Source organism: Haplochromis burtoni, unplaced genomic scaffold, assembly GCF_018398535.1.
Source record: "Haplochromis burtoni strain Fernald_Lab_line unplaced genomic scaffold, NCSU_Asbu1 Contig_50, whole genome shotgun sequence".
Classification (NCBI taxonomy): Eukaryota; Metazoa; Chordata; class Actinopteri; order Cichliformes; family Cichlidae; genus Haplochromis; species Haplochromis burtoni.
The window spans coordinates 409,342-430,383 of record NW_024582411.1 but is presented as its reverse complement, the minus strand read 5'-3'; the positions used below and the strand labels follow the sequence as shown (position 1 = coordinate 430,383).

The following is a 21,042-nucleotide window of genomic DNA, read 5'->3' as shown; positions in this document are numbered from 1 at the left end:
CTGATTTGTACGTGGTGTGGTAAATGGGCTGTATTTATATTGTATAGCATCTTATTGAAGATCTTTAATATGGACACTGGAGGAGCTGGGAATCAAACCTATGGAACTACAAACCTTTAACCCCCAAACAGAGAGCACAAACTGGCATTCTGGGTATAACAGTTAAATCCTGGAAAACCTGGATGACTGAGCCTATTTGTCAGATATGACTGGTCCCCGTTGCAGTAAGTTTATGAATAGAGTTCCATGTCATTGTGTTTCACCTGTGCGCTTAATTTTCCATCATAAAACAGAGTGTTGATTTGCTTTATTTTGCTTCAGTTTTCCCTCACCCACTTCTCAGTGTATTCTTGTTAAAATGTTCTTAAAGTCGAGTTTCAATTCTTAATAGCTTACCCATGTTTTAAAAGTGCTTTACACAAGTCAGTGCACAGTGGCAGATACTTTAGAGGCACAGAAAAAAGGGTGAATGCAGCAGTGGACAAAGCTTTCAACATTTAAATTCCTGTAAAAATAAGATTTCTTATTTAGTTCCTCTTGTAATGAGTGGGCTGAGTTTTTCAAGGTCTGCTTGAGAGAAAAATGGGAAATTCTGGCATATTTCTCAGTTGAAAAAAGTGCGACTGCACAACCTTTGCGAGTTTTAAACAAAACAAAACGAAACAAAACACCTGTTTATGTTCAACTCCTTGAACATAAACCCACAGGAAGGTCTTGGATTTTGTGTAAACACAACCTAAAAACATAGTTCACAGGTGAGAAAACAGGGAGGCCTGAAGCTAAACCGTAACCTAGTTGTTGTGTTTTCATAGAGACCTGCATTCAAACCCTGCACACTCTCCTTGCCCAGTGACTACACAATCACTGCACAGAGGCTGCAGCCCAGATACCACCTAATAAGCAACATAAGAAGAAAATAAGGCCTAACAGGCAGAGAGCAGGATCCCTGCAGAAAAAGCCCAAACAAACTAACAGTCGTATGAATGAGACGGCATCATTTTGCATGAGATTCAAATTGTTTCAGTCACATCCTGCATATTAGAACCTGACTGAGAGCTTGTAGGCCACTGCTATTTTTCAATTAAAGCCAAATCCAACAGTACTGAGAAAAACGTTGTCTTTTACACTGATAAGAAAACCTCTCACTATAGAGGAATTAGTCTCTATGTGTGCGCCTGTACTCCGCTTTTGTTGACAACTGCTCATCCTCTTTTCTTCACACTTAGCAGGTGTACGGTTGGGGACCCAAGGAAATGCCATGCTTGGTGTAAAGTTGTCTGAATGAGCTGCCCTAATATTGATAGTTAAATGTTGTGTTTTTTGTTATGCTTTAACAACACCATGTTTTTAATAATGACTTCCTCGGGATGCTGCTCGTTCTAAACTCAAAGCATTCGCACACATTTTACCACCTAATGTGAAGTTGTTTGGGAGGCCATCTTTAGTAACTATCAGCTGTTCCACAATCTTCACACACTCCCACACACACAAACACACCCCGTCCTCTTTACAGTAACGTTTTAGGTGCGTGCTAGCTCTTTTCCTCCTTTGTTATTGCAGCACACATACACACGATGATCCACAGCACATGGCTGACCCTGATCCGTGTGCTATAGATACATAAAAAAGGCTTTTCTGATATAGTAATACAAAAACATGTTTTAAGTATATTTCAAACAAATATCAGCAAATCTTTTTTTTGTTTTCCTCACATTTAGAAAGAAAAATTTTAATAGAAAAGTCTCTGGTTGTACTTCTCATTAGCCATGTTTTGACTGGTGGATTTTCATTATCTCTGTAGAGTAAAAAGGTTTTAAAGCAGACACAAATACATCGTGCGTAAGTGGAAAATCCTTTTCTGTGGATCCGACTGGCATTCTTTCTTTATCGGTAAGAGAGGATTTAATTAGAAAACCAGCCTTTTTACTTCACCGTATGAATATTAGAGCAAATACTCTATATACATAACTGCACCACACACCTGAGGACCCAATGAGAGAGACTAATTCCTGCACTCAGCCTCAGAGCAATGTTTCCCAGCTGGCACTAAACCTCTCCTGCCATTTAACTCTGAAATCAAGATAAGCCTCGCAGCTGAGCCCGACAACTCTATTATGAGTGTATAGTGTGTTCTATGGGAAGATAAAAAAAAAGTTCCACAAACCAAAAACCAATTACCACCATCACACATACCAGAAAGATAAATACGAGCCTACAAAGTGAAGATTTATTTGCATTTTTCAGTTTTTAAATTCTAATATTAAACGATTAGACCCCATTTATTTTCTCTCAGCTGTATTGCATTATAAAAATGCCTTCATATGTTTAATCAGTTAAAAACTTCTCTTGTCCAAACTAATAATAATAGTAATTCCAAGCAGCTGTAGGGAAATGCTTCCAAATGAATTATAGAAATGTTTACTAAGGGTTTTGTCTGACACAAATCAATTTTATTATTTTGGACATGACTTTGCACACATTTTCCATAAAACTATGAATAAAATATGGTTTTACTATTATGATCTAGTTTGAATCACTATGCAAATGAAAAACTTTATTTCTGTGATACACTACATCTAATATGCAAGCATCGAAATGTCTTCATGTTTTCAGGGCAGTTTGTGTGGACTCAGGGGTGACCGGCGGTGTCAAACATAAAGCCCAGGGGTTAGAACCAGCCCTGGTAAAGACTCCAATCTGGCCCACTGGATAGTTTTGAAAAATGTGAAGGAGGGGATACATTTTGGACTTTTAACTGTAAAAGACCTCCCCGCAAAGCCATTTATACCACACCAGACTAAATAAGTAATAGACAAACAATAAAAAGGCAGGAAAATTCCCACTATCTAATACAGAAATGTCTTTCCTTTTTTCCCCTGTTTTTCCCACAATGGCTTCAGAGTATTTTCTGTGAAGTGTTTTGACATCCCCCTGCTAGCAATAGGATCGTGTCCAATAAGCGCTGGGCTGCTCCAGCTTTGACCCTTTGGTGCACAGAGCTGAGGTGGAAAGCCCACAGCTGGCTCATCTGAGTGTGTGGATTAGGATGCTTATAAGCGGCAGTGATGGGAGGATTAGCAGGGATGTGTAATGGACCACATCTCCTCATTCTAGGGCAGAGAGCTCCAACAGCAGATGAGCGCTCGTGGATCAGATGATTAGCACTGCATCACACACACGTTCATCTAGCCCCGCCGTGTTACACTTCCACAGCGTAACATTAGCATGGTACTCTGCTGGGGCCTTGCAGTTTGTTTGTTTTTTACACAGTCTAAGCGAAGGTGTCTAAGGGCAGGCCTCTCTGCTTCTCTCTCTGAGCACATGAGGGACTTTGTTCCCAAAAGGATTTATTTTCTTAAGATGAAGGTCCCAATTAAGAACAGAACACATGTAGCCGTTCCCACTTTACAACATAATGAAGCCAAGAAATCACCGTGACACCAGTCATGCAGAAACAATAAGAAGATGCTGGCTTTATTTCTAGATTTGAAAGAACATAAAATCTGATTGTTACTCTGAAGAAACACAACTGAGCACCAGGTTCTGGTAGAAATATAAAGGGTGTATGAAAAAGAAAGTCCAATTTTAAAGTGCTATAATTATGCAGCCTTTCCAAGACCAGTAACGATCAAAACACACACTGTCAGAAAGATGGGATTTGTGACTTTCATGTGGTTGTTGGTAGGTAACATAACAACAACAGCAACTCCAGAGATGATTTCAAAAGTATGGGACGAGTCTGAGCACTGTATGCCGTGTGTCTGGAGGGAAACGGCACTAATGACTTTATACTTTGTAATCAGCTGTGTTTTAAAAATTACCACAAAGCTTCTGTCCATTACTGTCCAGCGCTATGAAATCAGAGGATTCAGAGGATGCACTGTACATTTTATGTCACTGTGAAGCAAACAGAGAATAGTGAATACAGCTGTCAGATATTTGTTGTCTGTGCAAGCTGATGCATATTTTATGGGTCTGCCTGCAGTCATCTGTGTACATCTACACGCCAGATAAATCTTTATACATATACACAATAGATCTTTGAACCTAAAAAACATCAGTCAATAAATGGAGGCCAGCAGCCTCAGAAGTCTTACATAATGTCATGACCCATTAGTTTGAGGTGTTAATTATTAACAGTTTACAAGACGGCAATGTCCCACAAAGTGGGACACACTTTTTGTGCTGGCTCACATCTGCAGCGTTTGATACTCAATATTTTGGTCATCAGATTCAAGACAAATCTAGATCTGTCTAAATCATGGGGGGAATATTTCTTTTTTCCAATAGAGCAGAAAAGCAAACCAGGTCCTAAAAGAAATCAGTTTCTTTCTGACAGTGTCAAAGCATCAAGCTTCATAGAGATACATTTTTTGCAAAGGAGCCCTCGCAATGGATTACACTAAATTGTACAAACGCATTTAAGAAAGAATTTACTAAAATTTATTGGAAAAAAATAAACAAAACAAATAAAGATGACACATCAAACATTGAGAACTTTGACACTAATTAGTAGATGACAGGTCCAGACAGCAGGGAGGCCAGCTTAGCACAACAGTGCAATTGCAATATGTGTGGTTTTCCACCGTTTTCACTAAAACCAAGCACGGATTCACTGAGTCTGGATGAAACTTGTTTAGCTTTAATGGTGCCTTCACAAATGTGTGAGTTAACCAAGCTGTGTGCACTGATGCATCCACAGAGGGTCACTCTCCTTGTTAGCTCACAGGATACAGCCTTTAGGATTTCTTTCATGGATACCCTTCCTGTGGCCTAAAGGTCACTGCCATTCAACCTCGTTTTTAAACTGTCCCCTGCGTACAAGACTCATTAAATATTAAATACCCAAACTCTGACCACCAAACTGACCATTACCGCAAAAATACTCAGCCTCTATTCGTATTGATTCAATTCAATTTTATTTATACAGCCCCAAATCACAACAACAGTCGCCTCAAGGCGCTTTATATTGTAAGGTAGACCCTACAATAATACATACAGAGAGTTAGTTTAGTTTTAAGATTTGGCCCCTGGTTTATTTTTAGTATTACACAACTTTTCTACATTTTTGTTCTCCTTCTGTTGACATTTTTGAAACATGCTGCTTGCATCCAATTCAAAATAACCACATAGATAAAATGTTTTTTTCAGTTGGTACTTTTACTGTAGTTGTTATAAAATACAAGGTTGAAAAGACCTGCAAATTACCTTTTACACAACAAACCTGATAAACTGGCAACTCTGCGTAGACATTCATTTCTCATCTTTTAATTAGATAGAGCCAACTCGGATTAAATCAGGCTCTGATACCACAACCCACACAACTGAGAGCATACTATAACTCCTTCAGTAATCTACACTACATAAGGACCTCCATAAACCTTATAAACTGGGCTGTATGATTTGTTTTTTTTAAATTGTAACTTATTCTATTATCTAAAGTTTATTAACTACAGTCAATGCTGGCTTATTTCGACAGAGATTTCAAACATACCACACGCAAATATTCTGCCTTCGTTAATGAAAAATCCACACTTAAGGGCATATAGAAATTCAGAGTCATGCTACAGCTGCTGGGACTGTACCTGCTTCACTCAGCGCAAAATACTTGTGAACAATGATCGATACTACGAATGACACTAAATAAGAACAAGAGAGGATGCTTAAACCCAGCCCGCTTCCTTCAGTGATCGTGGATGAATCACAGTGTTCAGCTGGGTCCACTGAGACGAAAGCCTAGCAAAACTACACTCACTTCCTCAGCTTCACCGAGTAAATATTTAACAATAGCTAAAGAGCAGCCGTGCATCTGCTATTTTAATCCGCATGCACTCCTGCGACAGATGATGACTTTTAAGCAGAATTTATAAATAGAATTACTTCGGTTATGAACTCCTAGCATCCTTTTCAAAGTCGGGGTAACTTCATTTGCATTTTGCATCAATCCAATGAGCAACGGAAATATGTCTCTGCAACATATCAAGAAGCGGGCACCATCTGATTCTCATCCACGACACATCTCAGACTTGTTCCTTTTTAAATCATAATTTCCAGCTTCCAAGAAGCCTTGGCCGCTGTAGTCTCCACATAACTGTGTCAACCAGCCCAACTGCAAACGCAGGCGGCAAACGGACACAAGGACACCCACATGCAAAACAGCTCCCGGGCCAGTATCTAGGATTAGACCACCATAATAACTATGCAACGCATACCCTGACCACTCCCTTACTCTGAATGCTGAGGACACTGCTGATTTATTCAAGAGGTTGTATTTCAGCTCAACTTAAATTTAGAAAGGTCGCTCCAGAGAGCTTCTATGAAGAACCTATGCGCATTATTTTTGCCCTTTCTGAACGAGGGACAAGTGTGGCTTGAAATCATTCACAGATGTGCTGGTGCTCTGCCACGCAAATGGAGAAGAGGCAGGGCCCCTCCCACACTCTGAGGCAGGCAGTGGAGATGGGAGGAAGCAAGGGAACCACAGCTCCATCTCCAAGAGCCTCTCACTGTGAGCCACACACATACAGCCTCAGTAATAGCCGGGAGCTGAACTTACCCAAGCGTCTCTAAGCATTTACTGCCATGTGAAACAACATAATCTGACACTGTTGACCCTTTTGTTCCCTGGGCCTTGCAAGACACATCTTATGTAACATACAGAGCAATGGAAGGAAAAAGAAAAGCTGGGCTGCAGTTGTATGTATGCAGTTTGCAATCAACTCGACCCTTATTACCATATTATGGAACATCCGCTGCCCTTCTCTGCTATGTCAATGCAAATGTGCAAACCCGTTGTAGTTTAAACAAGCAGCTACACGGGGTGTTGGCAGGACATGAGACACAGCAGCGCGGCAGTGTCGTCACTGTAGTAAAAAGAAATCTCAATAGAGACAGCGAGCAGAGCAAATAGCTCGTGTTAAACGTGCACATTTGTCATTTCAACAGAGAGGGTAAGAAGAGAGCAAGAGAGTGAGAGCCAACTCATCCAAAACAGCCCTCGCTCCTCCTCAAGCACCGTGAACAGTCAGCAGCTTACTAATACACACATAAGCAAAAACACACGCCTGCTTAGGTATGAGTCAGGCCTTACCTGCTCATAGTTTAACCGCTGAGCTTCTGATATCTCTTTAGGTTTGGTTTCCAGGATGTAGTCACCTGGAGAGAGAGAGAGAGAGAGAGAGAGAGAGAGAGAAAGAGAGCGATATTGGCAGATATGTCGAGTCATATTCCAGAGCAACGCAATTACTATCTGGATTGGAACTCATTACATGGAGTAAAGATTGTAACAGATGTTGTGAACTGTTTCTAGTGCTCACTGGTAGATTTTGCACTGGTCGGCTGTATCCCAAAAAAAGGTCTGTGACAAATATGGAGGATGAGCTGAATCTCGGTCATCTGTGGCATCACCTGAAAGCTCCGCTGACTCACCTCTATAGCAATACAGGCTGTGCCAGAGGGCAGAGCCTGGCAGATGTCTGGCTCCTCTTTTATTTATTTATTTTTTTGCCCTGATCAGTACTACCAACATGCAAGTCTTCACTCAACAAACTGAGACTTTACAGTACATCAGCTGTAGACAGATAAGTTTCAAGATGCGCCAAAAACGCAGCTGACCGTTACATCTCAAGACAAAGGTTTCCGCTCGTTGCTAATTGTCTTGTTTTTCATTAGGATCTCACTGATGAACATTTCCAGCATTGCAAAGGGCAAATACATTCTTCCCCTCGCTGTGAATGCTTTACTGCCGTCTACTCCTTACTTTTAAAACTCTTGAGCAAGTGGTTTTCAAAAATGTTTCACAAAGAATCATAAATTTATTAGGAACTGGCAGGAGTATTGTGCTGCACTGTCAACACATATTTTCCCTGAGAACTGCTCAGAGGAATGCCATGGACGCCTTGTCGACAACATCTATATTAAGTGAAAACAGCTACACGTTTAGGATAAAAACTGCTTTCATATGCATCTTCCTCAAACAGAACAAGTGGAATACATCCAATAAAAAGAGCCTCTTAAGCTTTCTTTTGTGTGATTAGTGCTTTATAATTGTAATGACGCAGTGGTTTCTTTGTGCGTATGCTGTGTGGGAAATAACTGCCCAGTTCTGAACTTGGCTTTCAAGTAAAATGAAATAAAAATACAAAGCTCAGCAAAGGCTTGTTACGTTCTTCAACCTTTATTGGGACTTACAATTCACAAACAAACCGGAAAAGCAAGCGGATGCATTCACTCGGGCTTGGTATAGCCCTGCTGCCGTCTTCTACAACTGTAAAACACAAGCTTGCTTTTCACAAAATGTTTGATCAGACAGTAGCCTAAAAACCACCTCTGTCTTACTTGCTGAACTGGACAGCCTTGACAAAGATTTTAGTGCAAGTCAAGATTTTTTCCAGCAGGGGGCCTGCCAGCTGACTGCTTTTACTACAGCAAGTCCACAACTGGGAAAACCCCTCACTGCTGACCTGTTGACTCACTGATCCCTGACAGTCACTTAATATCTGTATCTATCTGCCGGATCTCTGGCATGCTACGCTGCTTACTCGTGAGCTGTGATACTCAACCATCGGCCTTTTAAAAACACCACTTCTGAACTTGGTGTTTACGTGTTACGACAAAGAGGCTATCCAGAAGCCCCTTAACGCTACGCAAGACTGTGTGTGCCGCAATTATGTGCAAGCACGAGGTACCACACGCACACAGCAATTTTAAATGCACATAGTGATCAGGCCGCACAAATCTGCCACTGTCTGTCAGTGTGATCAACAGAGACGAGGTATGTCTCACACACAAGTAATCCTAGTAAATCTGTTGTAAAACCTTACGTGGATCATTGTGCACTGGAGAGTGACACAAGTGTGGATCGGTGACTGTACCTCTGAAGAGCCCCTTACTAATGTGACACTTTATTTTGATATTTGAAGTTTAATTTTAGTTATGAATGACAGGACACAGCTCCTGTTTCCTCTGCAGCAGCATGAGACTGGCTGATGGGGGATTCCCCTGTGCTGCTATATATATATATATATATATGAGAGACCAGTGTTACCGTTTAAAAGGTGGTATTCAGAATACAGTTACTTTGTTGAAATAAATGGATTACACGGCGGTCTTTTCCTGTTTCATATGTTAGGCTATGCTCTCTCTATTTTTGGTAATTCCACACTGGTGGAAACCCAAACAAAACGCGCATTAAGAGGCTCTAATGCCTGTGTCTCAATCTTGTGGCTCATGTCACCTCTACTTGCACAATGACGTGAAGAAATATTTTTTAAAATGATTTAATATGAAGGCAATAGGCAGAGTGTTACAGGCATAGCCCTAAAGAATGTAGCCTCATGGGCAGTGTAGTCCGTGCTGCAGGGAGAATGGACTGCCATACCCGTTATGTGCGAGCGAGGGAGGGAGGAAAAAGGAGAAAAGTACGAGTTGTCACCGAGCAGAAACGGGAGATGGAAGCATGTAAATATAATAATAACCACTACAGCCAAAAAGAGTGCCTGACAAGCCCAGTTGTAAGTAAGCTATTAGGACTCGACTTTACACTGTGTTCCTGTTTTTCTCCGACACAATAAGTTCCTTTGGAGCAGCCTTTCAACGCATCTCTCTGTCTCTCGCTAGCAAAGTTGACCCACACAACAAAGTAAAGCCAGTTTTCAGCTACGAGCCGACACGGAACCCGGCGTATTAGCCAGAGGACCCTTTACCTCGGTTTGACCTGTTTTATATACGCTCAGAATAGTTTTCTATACGAGATCGCTGCAAAAAAGCGCAGCCTTACCTAATGTCCACCCTACTGTTACTCATTTTATGTTAAGATTTAAACATCCAGTTGGTATTGGTATGGCGAGTAACCCTCAATAAATCACACAGCAGTAGTACATTCATGTAGTTGTAAAAAACATGACAATATATTAAGTAATCCAAAGTATTCAGAATACTCTCATTGAGTAACGTAACGGAATACGTTACAAAATACATTTTGGGGCATGTATTCTGTAATCTGTAGTGGAATACATTTTAAAAGTAACCTTCCCAACACTGTATATGACCTGCATGTAACCGCTCATTAGAGAGGACATGAAACACAAGAACGCTTATGAGGGCACTGAAACTCAGTGGCTTTGCAGGCTTCTATGTTTACAAGTGCATGGACTCATGGGCGCCACTCCAAATGCAGGTTAGTGTGATGCTGTAGGAGCAGCCCAAGACACTGCTACTGGATTATGCTGCTTTTTGGACTTGTCACTGAACACACATGGGAGACTAAGTGCTGTCAGGATTACAAAGACTTACCGAGATACTCCATCAGTTGCTCAGCAGTTATAATTTCCATCATAGGTGGCATCTTAACCTGCAACAGACGTATGCAGAGCCATAGTTCATTAGTAATTTTTAAAAACAACGCAGCGGGACAAATATGTAAAAGATACGTACATCATATATCCTGTAAGCACTTAAGGCGTTTGGGCATGATGGTTTAACTAGTGAAATCACGTAAAGACGTGTCTTGGCTGAAATTAATAAAAAAAAAAAAGATAATGCAGAGCGATGAGACTGACAGTTGTGTTATTAAGTTAAGTCTTAATACACACTTTTTATTTATAAAGGCATGAAACCTGTCAGAGCTCAGAGATGCATTAAGAAATCTGCCTAATTATATCAGTGCAAAATCAAGTTTGCATTGATCCACAGTCATTTCCAAGCCTTTACCTTCCATGCAAGCAGAAGGACATTCATGATGGCCAGTAATGGACAGGGGCCATTCTCGTTCTGGGTGATGATCGGCGTATTCTCCTCCCTCCATTTGATCCACTTAATGTGGTATATGGACTGGCCGGCGGCCCTGTCCTTCGCATATGAACTCTTCGTGCCATCAGCCCCGTACTCGTTCTGCAGGGCCAAGGCCAGTCCTCTTTCCTCCAGCCCCTCACTGTTCAGGTCAGAGCTGGGGCAGGAGTTGAGGTTGGAGAAGGACTCCAGTGAATCTATGCTTCGAGACTCTCCACCGAGACTGGGATCGGGGTCACTCCCACTCGGCAATCCCTCTGATAAGGCGTTATCAGTGGGCAGCCCCGACTTGACGTTTTCTGTGTTTGCATTGTCCGGACACAGATTAGTCGGTTTGGCAAGTTTTGTCGGCTCACTTTCTCCGCTGGCGGAAACCTCAGCCTGCACATCTGCGCTCTCTTTATCGGGAGGTGAGGACGAGGCGTCGGTTTTGTTGTTTACCAACTTTGAGGCACCACCCTGGCTGTCTTTTGCGGCCACCACAGAGTCATGCCCCATCCCGTTACTGATCTGATCGGACCCCGACCACAATTCGCTCGCCTCGGCGTTCTTCTTCTTCTCGTATCCCTCCTCTTGCTGCTGCTCGGGGAGGACTTCGACCACTTCTTGCACGTCAGACTTCCCGGCACTGGTACTGGAAGTGACATTACTGGGAGCACCATCGGTTGTGGTGCTGATATTATAACTAACGTTAACCAAACTACTGAGAGGAGCCTCACTATTCTTGCATTTGTCGGCTGTTCCTTTCACTCCAGCGACAGTAGCAGCTTCGCCCATTTCTCCCGCAATCGTAGCACACAAAGAGCTCCCGTCAGCGTCTCGATGCAAGTTTGCATTTTTCTCCATTTCGGTTTACGAGTTGTCGACAGATTTTAGCTAAATTGCAGCGGTAGCTTCGGTCCCAAAGACGCCATGACAACTCTGCGAGTGACGTCATCAGAGTGAATTGCTTTCAGGCCGAACGAGGGGGGCGGCAGACAACCAGTGGTGCGTTTTGGGTCACCTCGTATTCTGTAAACTCTTAAAGCTTATCACTCACATTAAACCGCGTGACCCACTCGACGTGTTACTTAATCTACGTGTCTACACAGCATTTTACCACTATGGTGACAAGCTTACATTTCACGCCTTAACATTTATCTGTCATTTACTTAAACATAAATAAATATATAAAATGTAGAATATTTCTCAGTTTGAAACTAACGTTGCGTCCCAGACGAGCTGAAAGTGAGAGCTTTGCGTTTATCTAATAAATAAATAAAAATTAAAAAACATTTAAAAGTATTTGCATCAGCTGAATCACGTGTAGAATAACTTAATAGTCGGGCTGCCTTTCAAAGCGCTAAAATGTTCAGGTGGTTACTTTTACGAGTACTCGTAAATTGATAAGAGCCTGGCGTAGCCGTGACCGCTTTGCGTCCCAGTGCACGCGCATTTGTATTGCGTGATCTCGCGTAGCTGGACCTCCCAGGTCCAACTTTGGATATCGCGAGGTTGTCACTGTCTGTGAGTTTTAAAAATTCACAACAAAGTATACTTTTTGTTGGATGTGTTTTATTAATTTGTTGTTTGACAGTTTAGTGTATACTTTTGTGTCTACTTTTTTAATCCTTGTCTATTTTTTAATACAAAAAGATAAATAAAAATAAATAAATACATACATACATACATACATACATACATACATACATACATACATACATACATACATACATAAATTTTAAAAAGCACAAAAACGGAGTAATCTTTGAGTAGATTAAATTTTCCCACACTGGAAATTCTTGAGATAGAGCCCTGGCTGTGCAACAAAAACCACATCTGACAGTTATAGATCCCACGTGTAGTAACGTTTTATAGACACTGGGTGGGAGAAAATACTCAATCTAGCACAAGAAGCGCAATTTAGGGTTTCAGCACAGATTTTACAGGCATAAGTGAAATATACAAAAAATTCTTAATAAAGTGTTATATTTGTTAAGAGGTTTGGCTCTCAATATCACAGTGGAGCTACATGAAAATGATTGTAGAAGTGGGCAGCTAAGGAAAAAGGTCGTTTTACGTGGCCATTATTATAAGTTTGACAGGTTCACACAAAAGATTATCCCTGTTTTGATCTGTTTTGAAGTCTGCATCAAAACTGAGAATTATTTATAGGCCAGTCACAGGATGTCAGTCACAGTCACGTCTGGGATGTGAAGCACCTAGATTTTGTGGTTGCAGACTGACAGACCACAAAAATGACCACATGTTATCGCCTAAAAATACAAGTGACAAACCTCTTACTTTCATACGTAAACATAACCCTTGCGAATTGTATGTTAACATTAACAGCAAAGTACATGTCAGATTATTATTATTATTTGGGGGGGGGGGGGTTATATAAATGAGATCTATTTTATTTCTTTTGTCATCTACAGGTTAATATAAAGAGGGGAACTTCTTAACATTGCATGCTTGTTTTGTCATTTTGAGTGATGTGGCTGCCCATAATTTTCTAGTCTTCAAAAAGAACAAACAAACTTGGAAGTCCATCTTTCTCCTGTCTCAGTAATTTACACATTTTCTTTTTCAGTTCTAATTCTTTATTTGCATTGATTTCTTTGTTGTTGTTGTTGTTGTTACATGCCCACAAACAATATTGTGTATTGTTTTCACTTGTTTTTAGATCCTGCTATCTGCATAATCTCTCTTTTAGTATTACAAGCCTCAGCATTCTCTAATGCAAGACACTTGTGTCCTTTCAGCATTGGAAATACATCTGTCTCTTCAGCTGATCACTGATGCTGTTCACTGAAGCCTCATCAGAAATTATCTCAGCGGAAGGGCGGCTTTCAAGAAGCAATTCTTACGAAAGGGAAACAAGGAGAAAAGGCTGAGGTATGCTAGATTACACAAGAACTGAGCTGAAAATCAGCTGCAACAGGCCCGATGGAGTGAGGAATCCAAAGGAGACATTTTGGGTTCAAGTCATAATTAGAGCAGCTCAGGAGAGAGGTGCAACAGTGAGATGCCTGCAGTGGTTTGAGACTGTATTTCAGCCACTGCTGTTGAGAATTTGGGCAAAACTGATGAAATCATAAACACAGAAAAGTACCAAAGCATTTTTATTGGCAATGGCTTAATTTTTCAGCGTGACAACGACCCCAAACACACTCTCGATGCAATAAAAATACACCTGGATAGAAAAGACACATTGTCAGTCATAGAGTGGCCTCCCCAGAGCCTGGATTTCAACATTAGTGAATCAGAACATAACAAATAGGTTTCATCACCCAAAGAACACTGCAGACTTTTGCGGGGTACAATAAATTGTATACACTGCAGCTAGAATAATCCTTCTGGCTGAGGTGGTACAGGTATAGAAAGCCAGTGTTTCTCTGTAATTTATATACCCTTATACTTACCTGCTGGTCCAATTACAGATGCAATTTACAGATGTCTCTTTTACACGGTTACCATGCGGTTGCACAAAGCAATAAACAGATAAATATGTATAGTGTCAAAATATTATTTCATTTTTTTCTTCAAATTGTATTTTTGTAACTTTTTTCTTTTAGTTTGTATCTACTTAATCTCGAAATAGTACTTCGAGATTCATTAGTACATTTCAACTTCATTCTTTAAAAAAATCATTAAAAACGAATGACTAATCCTTTCTTTCCCGAGTTCTCTTTATGCTAATGTGACAGACCTGTTTGTTGCGAATCCTCGCTCTCAGAGCAGTCTGTACCTTGCATTTACAGCGCAGTCTACATAGACAGAGAAACAGGAAATGTATAACTTCACTATCACAAAGTTAAATCTTTAGTTTTTAAACCCGGAAATAATGTGTGCAAGCAGTAAACAGCAGATCAGTGCGTGTTTTCAGCACAGGAGCAGACACATTTTGGTGGCGTTGTGTAAAGCTCAGTAGTGTTTTTTTTTCCAGTTGTTTTCACGTATCTTTCAACCTACGATCGCAATACTATAGAAACGCAGAACAGCGGGTGTGTCCATATCTTTTGGCCCCATACACCGGAAGGGAGTAGTGCCTGCCTGTCTGTCTCTCTCTGTTTATGACAGTGTGTAGCGCTGTTGGAGAGGTAGAGCTGCCGGTGTTTGCGATGGGAGTCACAGCTAACTAGGAAGGGCGACTCTGTCTTTAAGTGTGGCAGAAATCGAAACAAGCAACTGTCAGGGGTATCGCTGTGTAGCTTCGCTGGTTAAGCGGGACTACAGGGCATTTCACTATGGAATTTGTCAAACTAATTCTTCTGTTTTGCTGCCTACACGATATTGCAGGTAAGTTTGCTGTTGACTAACAGAGAAAGTCTTTAGAGCTCGTCAGTAGAGCTAGCGCTAATCGGATCGTGTAGTTGTACTGTCGACAGTTTAACTTGCTAGCTAGCTGGCTGGCTAATGTTGTGGAGACTGCGGTTAACTTGTGTGTGTTTTTTGTTTGTGTTTTTTGTTGTTGTTGTTTACAGTGTGTAGTCAATCTGTATTAGCTGTTATCTGGTTAATTAATTATGTTTGGCTGAAACAGGTTAAGTACTCCTGTAGTAGAGGAGGGGGGGCTTGTCTTTCAGTCACTTGCTTAGTGGGAAATCTTTACACTGTTAACGTCTATAAACAAGAGTTTTACTGCCGAATATGTTTGTTACCATGAATATTCAGTGTCGCTAGAATAATTTGAGACTAGTTTAAAAAAAACTTTCGTTTTATCGGACAGTCTGTGAAAAGCAGGTTAGGTATGAAGCTGCGTGACAAGCAGTTGCATCCGTCAGAAAGGCACCTGAAGCAAAATACGGTACTTTTTTCTACTGCTGACTCAAGCATGTGGTCGAAAGAGATGATATATATATATCCCGTTCTTACCATGGATGAGTCACTACCTGGGTGTAGATATATTATAAGTTTTAATATAACTTAACCACCTTACAAAACTTTGTCCAGGCCCTTCTTAATAACATATTTTCTACAGTATGTCAGATTGGTAGGGGAGACCGGGGATAGTTGTAACATTTTTGACATTTCTGTCTGTAAATTGGAGCTCTTTTAAGGTAGTGGATTCAAAATGTAATGCAAAGTATTTACATGTCTCTGCTATTAAATAGTGCAGCTATTTTCTCTGCAGCACAATTACCCATTGCATGGTATGGCCTCAAACACAAAGAGTGAAATGTTACAATTAACCCCATAGTCTGGGTTAGTTGTAACATATCCTGGGGTGAAATGTAACACAATGAAATAAGGGTACTAACAAAACATTAACATGTAATCTTTGTTTATTCAACACATGAATGCACTTAGAGCCATTTATGTAGCTGTGTGTGTGTGACAGAATGCAGAAATCTAGCTTTTGAACATATTCCAACCCCCCAAAAAAGACAAATTATGGAATTTTCTGCAACTGAATATTTCATTAATTTTGGTTGGTCTTCCTTGAGTTTGGCCTCATTGGCTCAGTGGGCATTATAACCTACAACTCTTGCACCAATTTTGAACATAACAATGAAGCTGAAAAAATGTAGTTGTTCACCAGCATCGCAATTCCATTACTTTTTATCATGGCTTACCTTGGTGTGGTTTGCAAAGTGCTTCAGAAAGATGAGGAAATCTGTTTCTTGCACCCATCCTGATTTATTTCCACTACCAGTACTTCCTACTGGTCCATCTCTGACACAGTGGTCTGCATAATGTATGTGTGGGAACACAAACAGTGGAGGAATTGTGTTGCCAATGGCATTAACCGCATATACAAAAGCGACCAGTGAACCTCTCTCTGCTGATGTCGTTGCCCCAACTTGTTTAATATAAGTTAAAGTAATAGTGTGGTAAGTTGTAACATCTGCATTATTGTTACAACTAACCCAGACTGTTGCTGTTACAACTGACCCAGACTCCTATAGCCATGAACTAGCTAACATTACAGCCAACGGCTAAAACATTAGCACTAAAGACCTACACAGAATATATCCCCATAGACATACAAATAACATAATTTAAGTTTGATGAGTTTAACTGCAAAGCAGATAATGCTATTAGAAATTGAAATAAAGTAGAAAAACTTACTTTTTGGCATACAAATTACTTTTTTTCATGTTAAATTGTCTGTGTTTGACAAAATGTGCTGATTTTTCACATGTGATAGCAGAACTGAATTGGGCATGCACAGGATGAGTCACATCATTTGAAACTTAGCCCTGATTGGAGAAATTGGAAGTGTTACAACTGACCCACGTTACAACTATCCCCGGTCTCCCCTACTTTAATTGTACTTTAGGCATCAACATTTGTAAGACAAACAGAGCAAAACTGTGATTTTGTGTAACTGGTGATATTAAAATAGATATAATTTGTGTGCAAATGATTAAAATAAAATCATCGCTAAGGGGTTATTTCCAGATTTAGTACAGTTACACCACCTGCTTCACAAAACATCAAGACAGACGAGCTTAAGCTCACAGTGTAAAATGTGTGCATGTGATTAACTGCAGATACTACACCTGTGAAGTTTTCACTTATTATCTGTGAGGGCAGTGACAGATTTATTGAGAGCTGGGGGCTGTCATGAAGAATCAGGACAGGAAAACCAAATAGAAATTGATTTCTGCCTTGTGTTGGTAATGAGCTGCTGTGCTACTTTCATATAATTGTATAATCTGGCAAGATAGCTGGTACATTATTATTCAATTTTCACTTTTTAACATCTGTCAAACCTTCATTAAAAAGTTCTAATATCCTGTGGCAAAATATTGCTGCTGTGTTTGAAAAATTGCTTAATCTGTCATTATAAATAATTCAGTTTCTTGGCTTATTTCAGATTTGTTTCATTGTGATTACACATTAATCTTCTTTATGTCTTTAAAACCTTCATTTGACATGTCAAGATTAAGTACAAAGTGCATCAACGTATTTGCATAAAACATCTGTACTGGCGTTTTTTTGTTTGTTTTGTTTTTTGCAGTAGCGCAAGTGAAATTGTGACTCGAGTGACTACGTTTTTCCCCTGCTTCCATCTCACAACTTTACCTTTTTTTTCTTTTTCTTTTTTTTTGTGTCTGAACAGAAATGTATTTTGAGCTTTCAGTGTGTCCACTGATGTGAACACCAACATGAGGAAACACTGTTTATATTCTTGAAAGGGATCGGGAAGGTGGGGCCAGAAATGTCCTGATCAAAACTTCACGCTTTGTGTTTTTTAAATTTTATTAATTAATTTATTTTATCAGTTTAACATAAGCTAAAAGATTGCATTCCAGAGTTTTCAGATGTACAACATGACTGATTTATTATACAAGCTCAGTTGTTTTTTTAAAAAATGTTTTTCCACAAAGCTTCAAACAAATGGCTTTATGTCATTCCACATGTACCTCTGAAAGATATGTTTGATGTAAGAGGGGCCATTGCAATTGAGTTTGCAATTTGATAGCTTGTTAGTAATGATGGCGTGACATGCAACAACCAATCTTACTCTGTTTACATGCCCAGACATTTTCGAGGAAGTCTGTGTTTCATGTAATGTAGGTTATTTCACTTTCGCACAGCTGCTGTTACTTGGCCTTCTCACAGTCACAGCTTCCTGCAGACTTTTTTTGAGTAATGTAGAGTGAATTTTTGTTGTGGACTTGATGCCTACAGGTTTTTGCCAACCCACTTAATTTTTTTTCAGTACTGTATGATATAAAATGTTAAGGAGAGACATTTTAGTTGCCCCGAGCTGTCGGGTGCCTGAGATATTGTCTTAGCCGGGCTGCCAGGACCCAGCGTGCATGGCAATGCGAGGCTCAGCTCAGTTCTGATCCATGCTGTGACCATGTCTTTGCTTCCTGTCAGCAGGTTTTTTATCTCTCTCTCTCTGTCTTGCACTTTCCTGCAGGACTTGAGAGTGAAAACAGATTGCTCTGTAGTGATGATGCCTTTTCAGTAAAACTCACTGGCAGTTTAAATGAATTTTTTGTTGCTATCAGTCTGAAGTGAACTATGTAGTTCCTAATAGTGTTGGATAGTATTGTCACATAATGATTTATTGTATTTTTTTTATTGTTACAATAAAAATGGAAAATGTTTTAAAAAACAGAAGAAGAATAAAAGTAAAAGAAAGCAATCCAAAGGAACCAACTGATGTGATTAATGTAGGGTATTAATAGAGATGTTAATGCAAGCAACTAAGAGCTTCATTTTGAAAGTAATGTATTTTGCAACCACTGGAAATCAAAATGCATTAAAAATCTCAATTGAATTCCAATTTTTGTGCATGCTATTTTATAAATTATAGATGCACATAAAGGTTGTGTACATTATGTTATAAATCACGTACACAACATCATGTCATTTTTCCTGTCTTCCTCCGCTTACCCCTAACCAGTTGGGGCGATGGCTGCCCCTCCATGAGCCTTTGAGCCACGAGTTTTTCATTCCCAGCATCGCCAAGGACTTGCTCATAGGGTATTGTCTGACTGTTAGGTTTTTGTCTCTTATTGTAGGGTCTTTACGTTAACATGTTAACCACCTTGAGGCAACTGTTGTTCTGATTTGGTGCTATATAAATAAAACTGGATAGAAATTAAATACATGCATATTCACATGGTAGTGATGACTTTATGTTAAGAATGCAGTGTATTTTATGGCTACAATTTAGGTAGTCCAGTCAATGTTGTATTTCAGTTTGGCTGGAATGTTGACATGCGAGAGCAATCCTCGCTTTTTACCTTTTTTGGATTTTGTGTGTGTGTGTGTGTGTGTGTGTACTATGAGTTGTGAGGTATGCAATGACGTGGAACAAATGAACTCAGATAGTACTGGTTTGATGTTTAAACCTATTTGTTCTGGTTTAACTTCCTGAAACATCCTGATCAACACATTTTTAGTAATAAAGAGTAGTTCATTAAATATAGTTGATTTGAATTCTTTGTTGTCACTGAGAGAAGGAAGCGTCTTTTTAACCTTTTCAACATTGTGTAGCTGCCTGCATTTTAGATTCTTTTCAGGCTTGTAACATTCAGGATGTGATGTTTACACACAACATGAAAAAAACCTGCTTAGTAAGATGTCTGTGTACGGGAATTAAGAGTTATATAGAGATTTTAGTAAGTAAAACAACATTACATTTTGTTATATTGTTTATGTTTACAATTCCACCTTTTATCGCTGCCCAGGAGGTTTTGGTAATGTTTGCTTGCATGTCATTCTGCCTGTAAACACGATTAGCTTGAAAAGTTTTGGGTGAATTTTGATCGACTTTTGTGGGAGGTGGAGTGGGGTACTGCTATCAATCATTTAAAATTTGGCTTACATCCACCAAGGTCTTCAAGGTCTTAATTAAAATAAAGTGTGCCATATCCATATTCTCACTTTAATATGCATAAAGTATATTAAAAACAAAACAAACAAAGAAAACACAATGAATATATAGAAAATACAAAACTACTCCCTTAAAAGTAAGTACTGCCCAGAGAGTGAGCTGCCTTGGCGGACGTTTGCGCTCTTGGCGTGGTTCTTGTATTTGTTTTGCAACAATAACCTGTGTGTGTGTGTGTGGGTTGCAGTAAGATGGTACATTTTTTGTTAGTGATAGTTTTCTCAGGTATTTGAAAGCTGCATAAAATGTTAACCTGCTCTTACAACTGGCTTAACTCTGTAACCCTTAACATAAGCTAAAAGATTTCATTCCAGAGTCTTTAGATGGAGAGCATGACTGATTTATCATACAAGCTCAGAGTTGTTTTAGAAACATGTTTTTCTACCGTGAAGGCATCCGGAGATACCTGTCAGCATTCTTTTTGAAACCGTGTACATAAAGAGGTCAAATGTGACATGATATCTTACACACACACACACACACTGCATACTTCATTATATACATAATATACGAATGAAGTTGGTGAGACCTCCTGCAAAGGTTGATCTGTGTTGTCTGTGTAGTTTGCAAACATTATTTTCCTTGTTTAATGAGACTAAAGAAGATGGTTGTTGAAATATTTTCTAAGTGCATTCATAGACAAGTTCATGCTAGCCTGGAGCAGCCTCTCCCTGTATGGGGAGTTATGCCTCCCACTGACACGGAAATTATGTAGTTGTCAACAGAACAGTGCAGTGTAAAAATGCAGATAATGTGGAGCATCTACATCATCTATTTTTGCATTTTTGAGTCTAGGTATCTCTTAGTCATGTGCAGAAAATCCTACAGTACAAAAAGATTAGAACTTGATCTTACTAACAAATCCCTAAATTGAGTCATAGCTGAGGATTTTTTTTTCAAGGCCACCAGAG

At 39.8% G+C, this 21,042-nt stretch overlaps 2 protein-coding genes across 3 annotated transcripts in view; one reads left to right on the top strand and one right to left on the bottom strand.

The window, feature by feature from the left end:
- mindy2 (MINDY lysine 48 deubiquitinase 2) overlaps window positions 1–12,215 on the bottom strand; it is a 28,194-nt gene extending 15,979 nt beyond the window's left edge. The window contains exons 1-3 of one of the 2 annotated variants that reach the window (XM_042220525.1): window positions 10,711–12,215; window positions 10,294–10,351; window positions 7,091–7,155 (exon numbers count right to left, since the gene is read on the bottom strand). In XM_042220525.1, the coding sequence (XP_042076459.1) occupies window positions 7,091–7,155; window positions 10,294–10,351; window positions 10,711–11,634 (1,047 nt within the window). In that variant the 5' untranslated portion in view covers window positions 11,635–12,215. The remainder of the gene's footprint in view (window positions 1–7,090; window positions 7,156–10,293; window positions 10,352–10,710) is intronic. The other variant, XM_042220526.1, reaches the window with a different exon arrangement.
- A 2,439-nt stretch (window positions 12,216–14,654) lies between these two features.
- The window catches only part of adam10a (ADAM metallopeptidase domain 10a), a 29,819-nt gene continuing 23,431 nt past the window's right edge, over window positions 14,655–21,042 (top strand). The window contains exon 1 of the mRNA XM_005929588.2: window positions 14,655–15,069. Within this exon, the coding sequence (XP_005929650.1) occupies window positions 15,018–15,069 (52 nt within the window). The 5' untranslated portion in view covers window positions 14,655–15,017. The remainder of the gene's footprint in view (window positions 15,070–21,042) is intronic.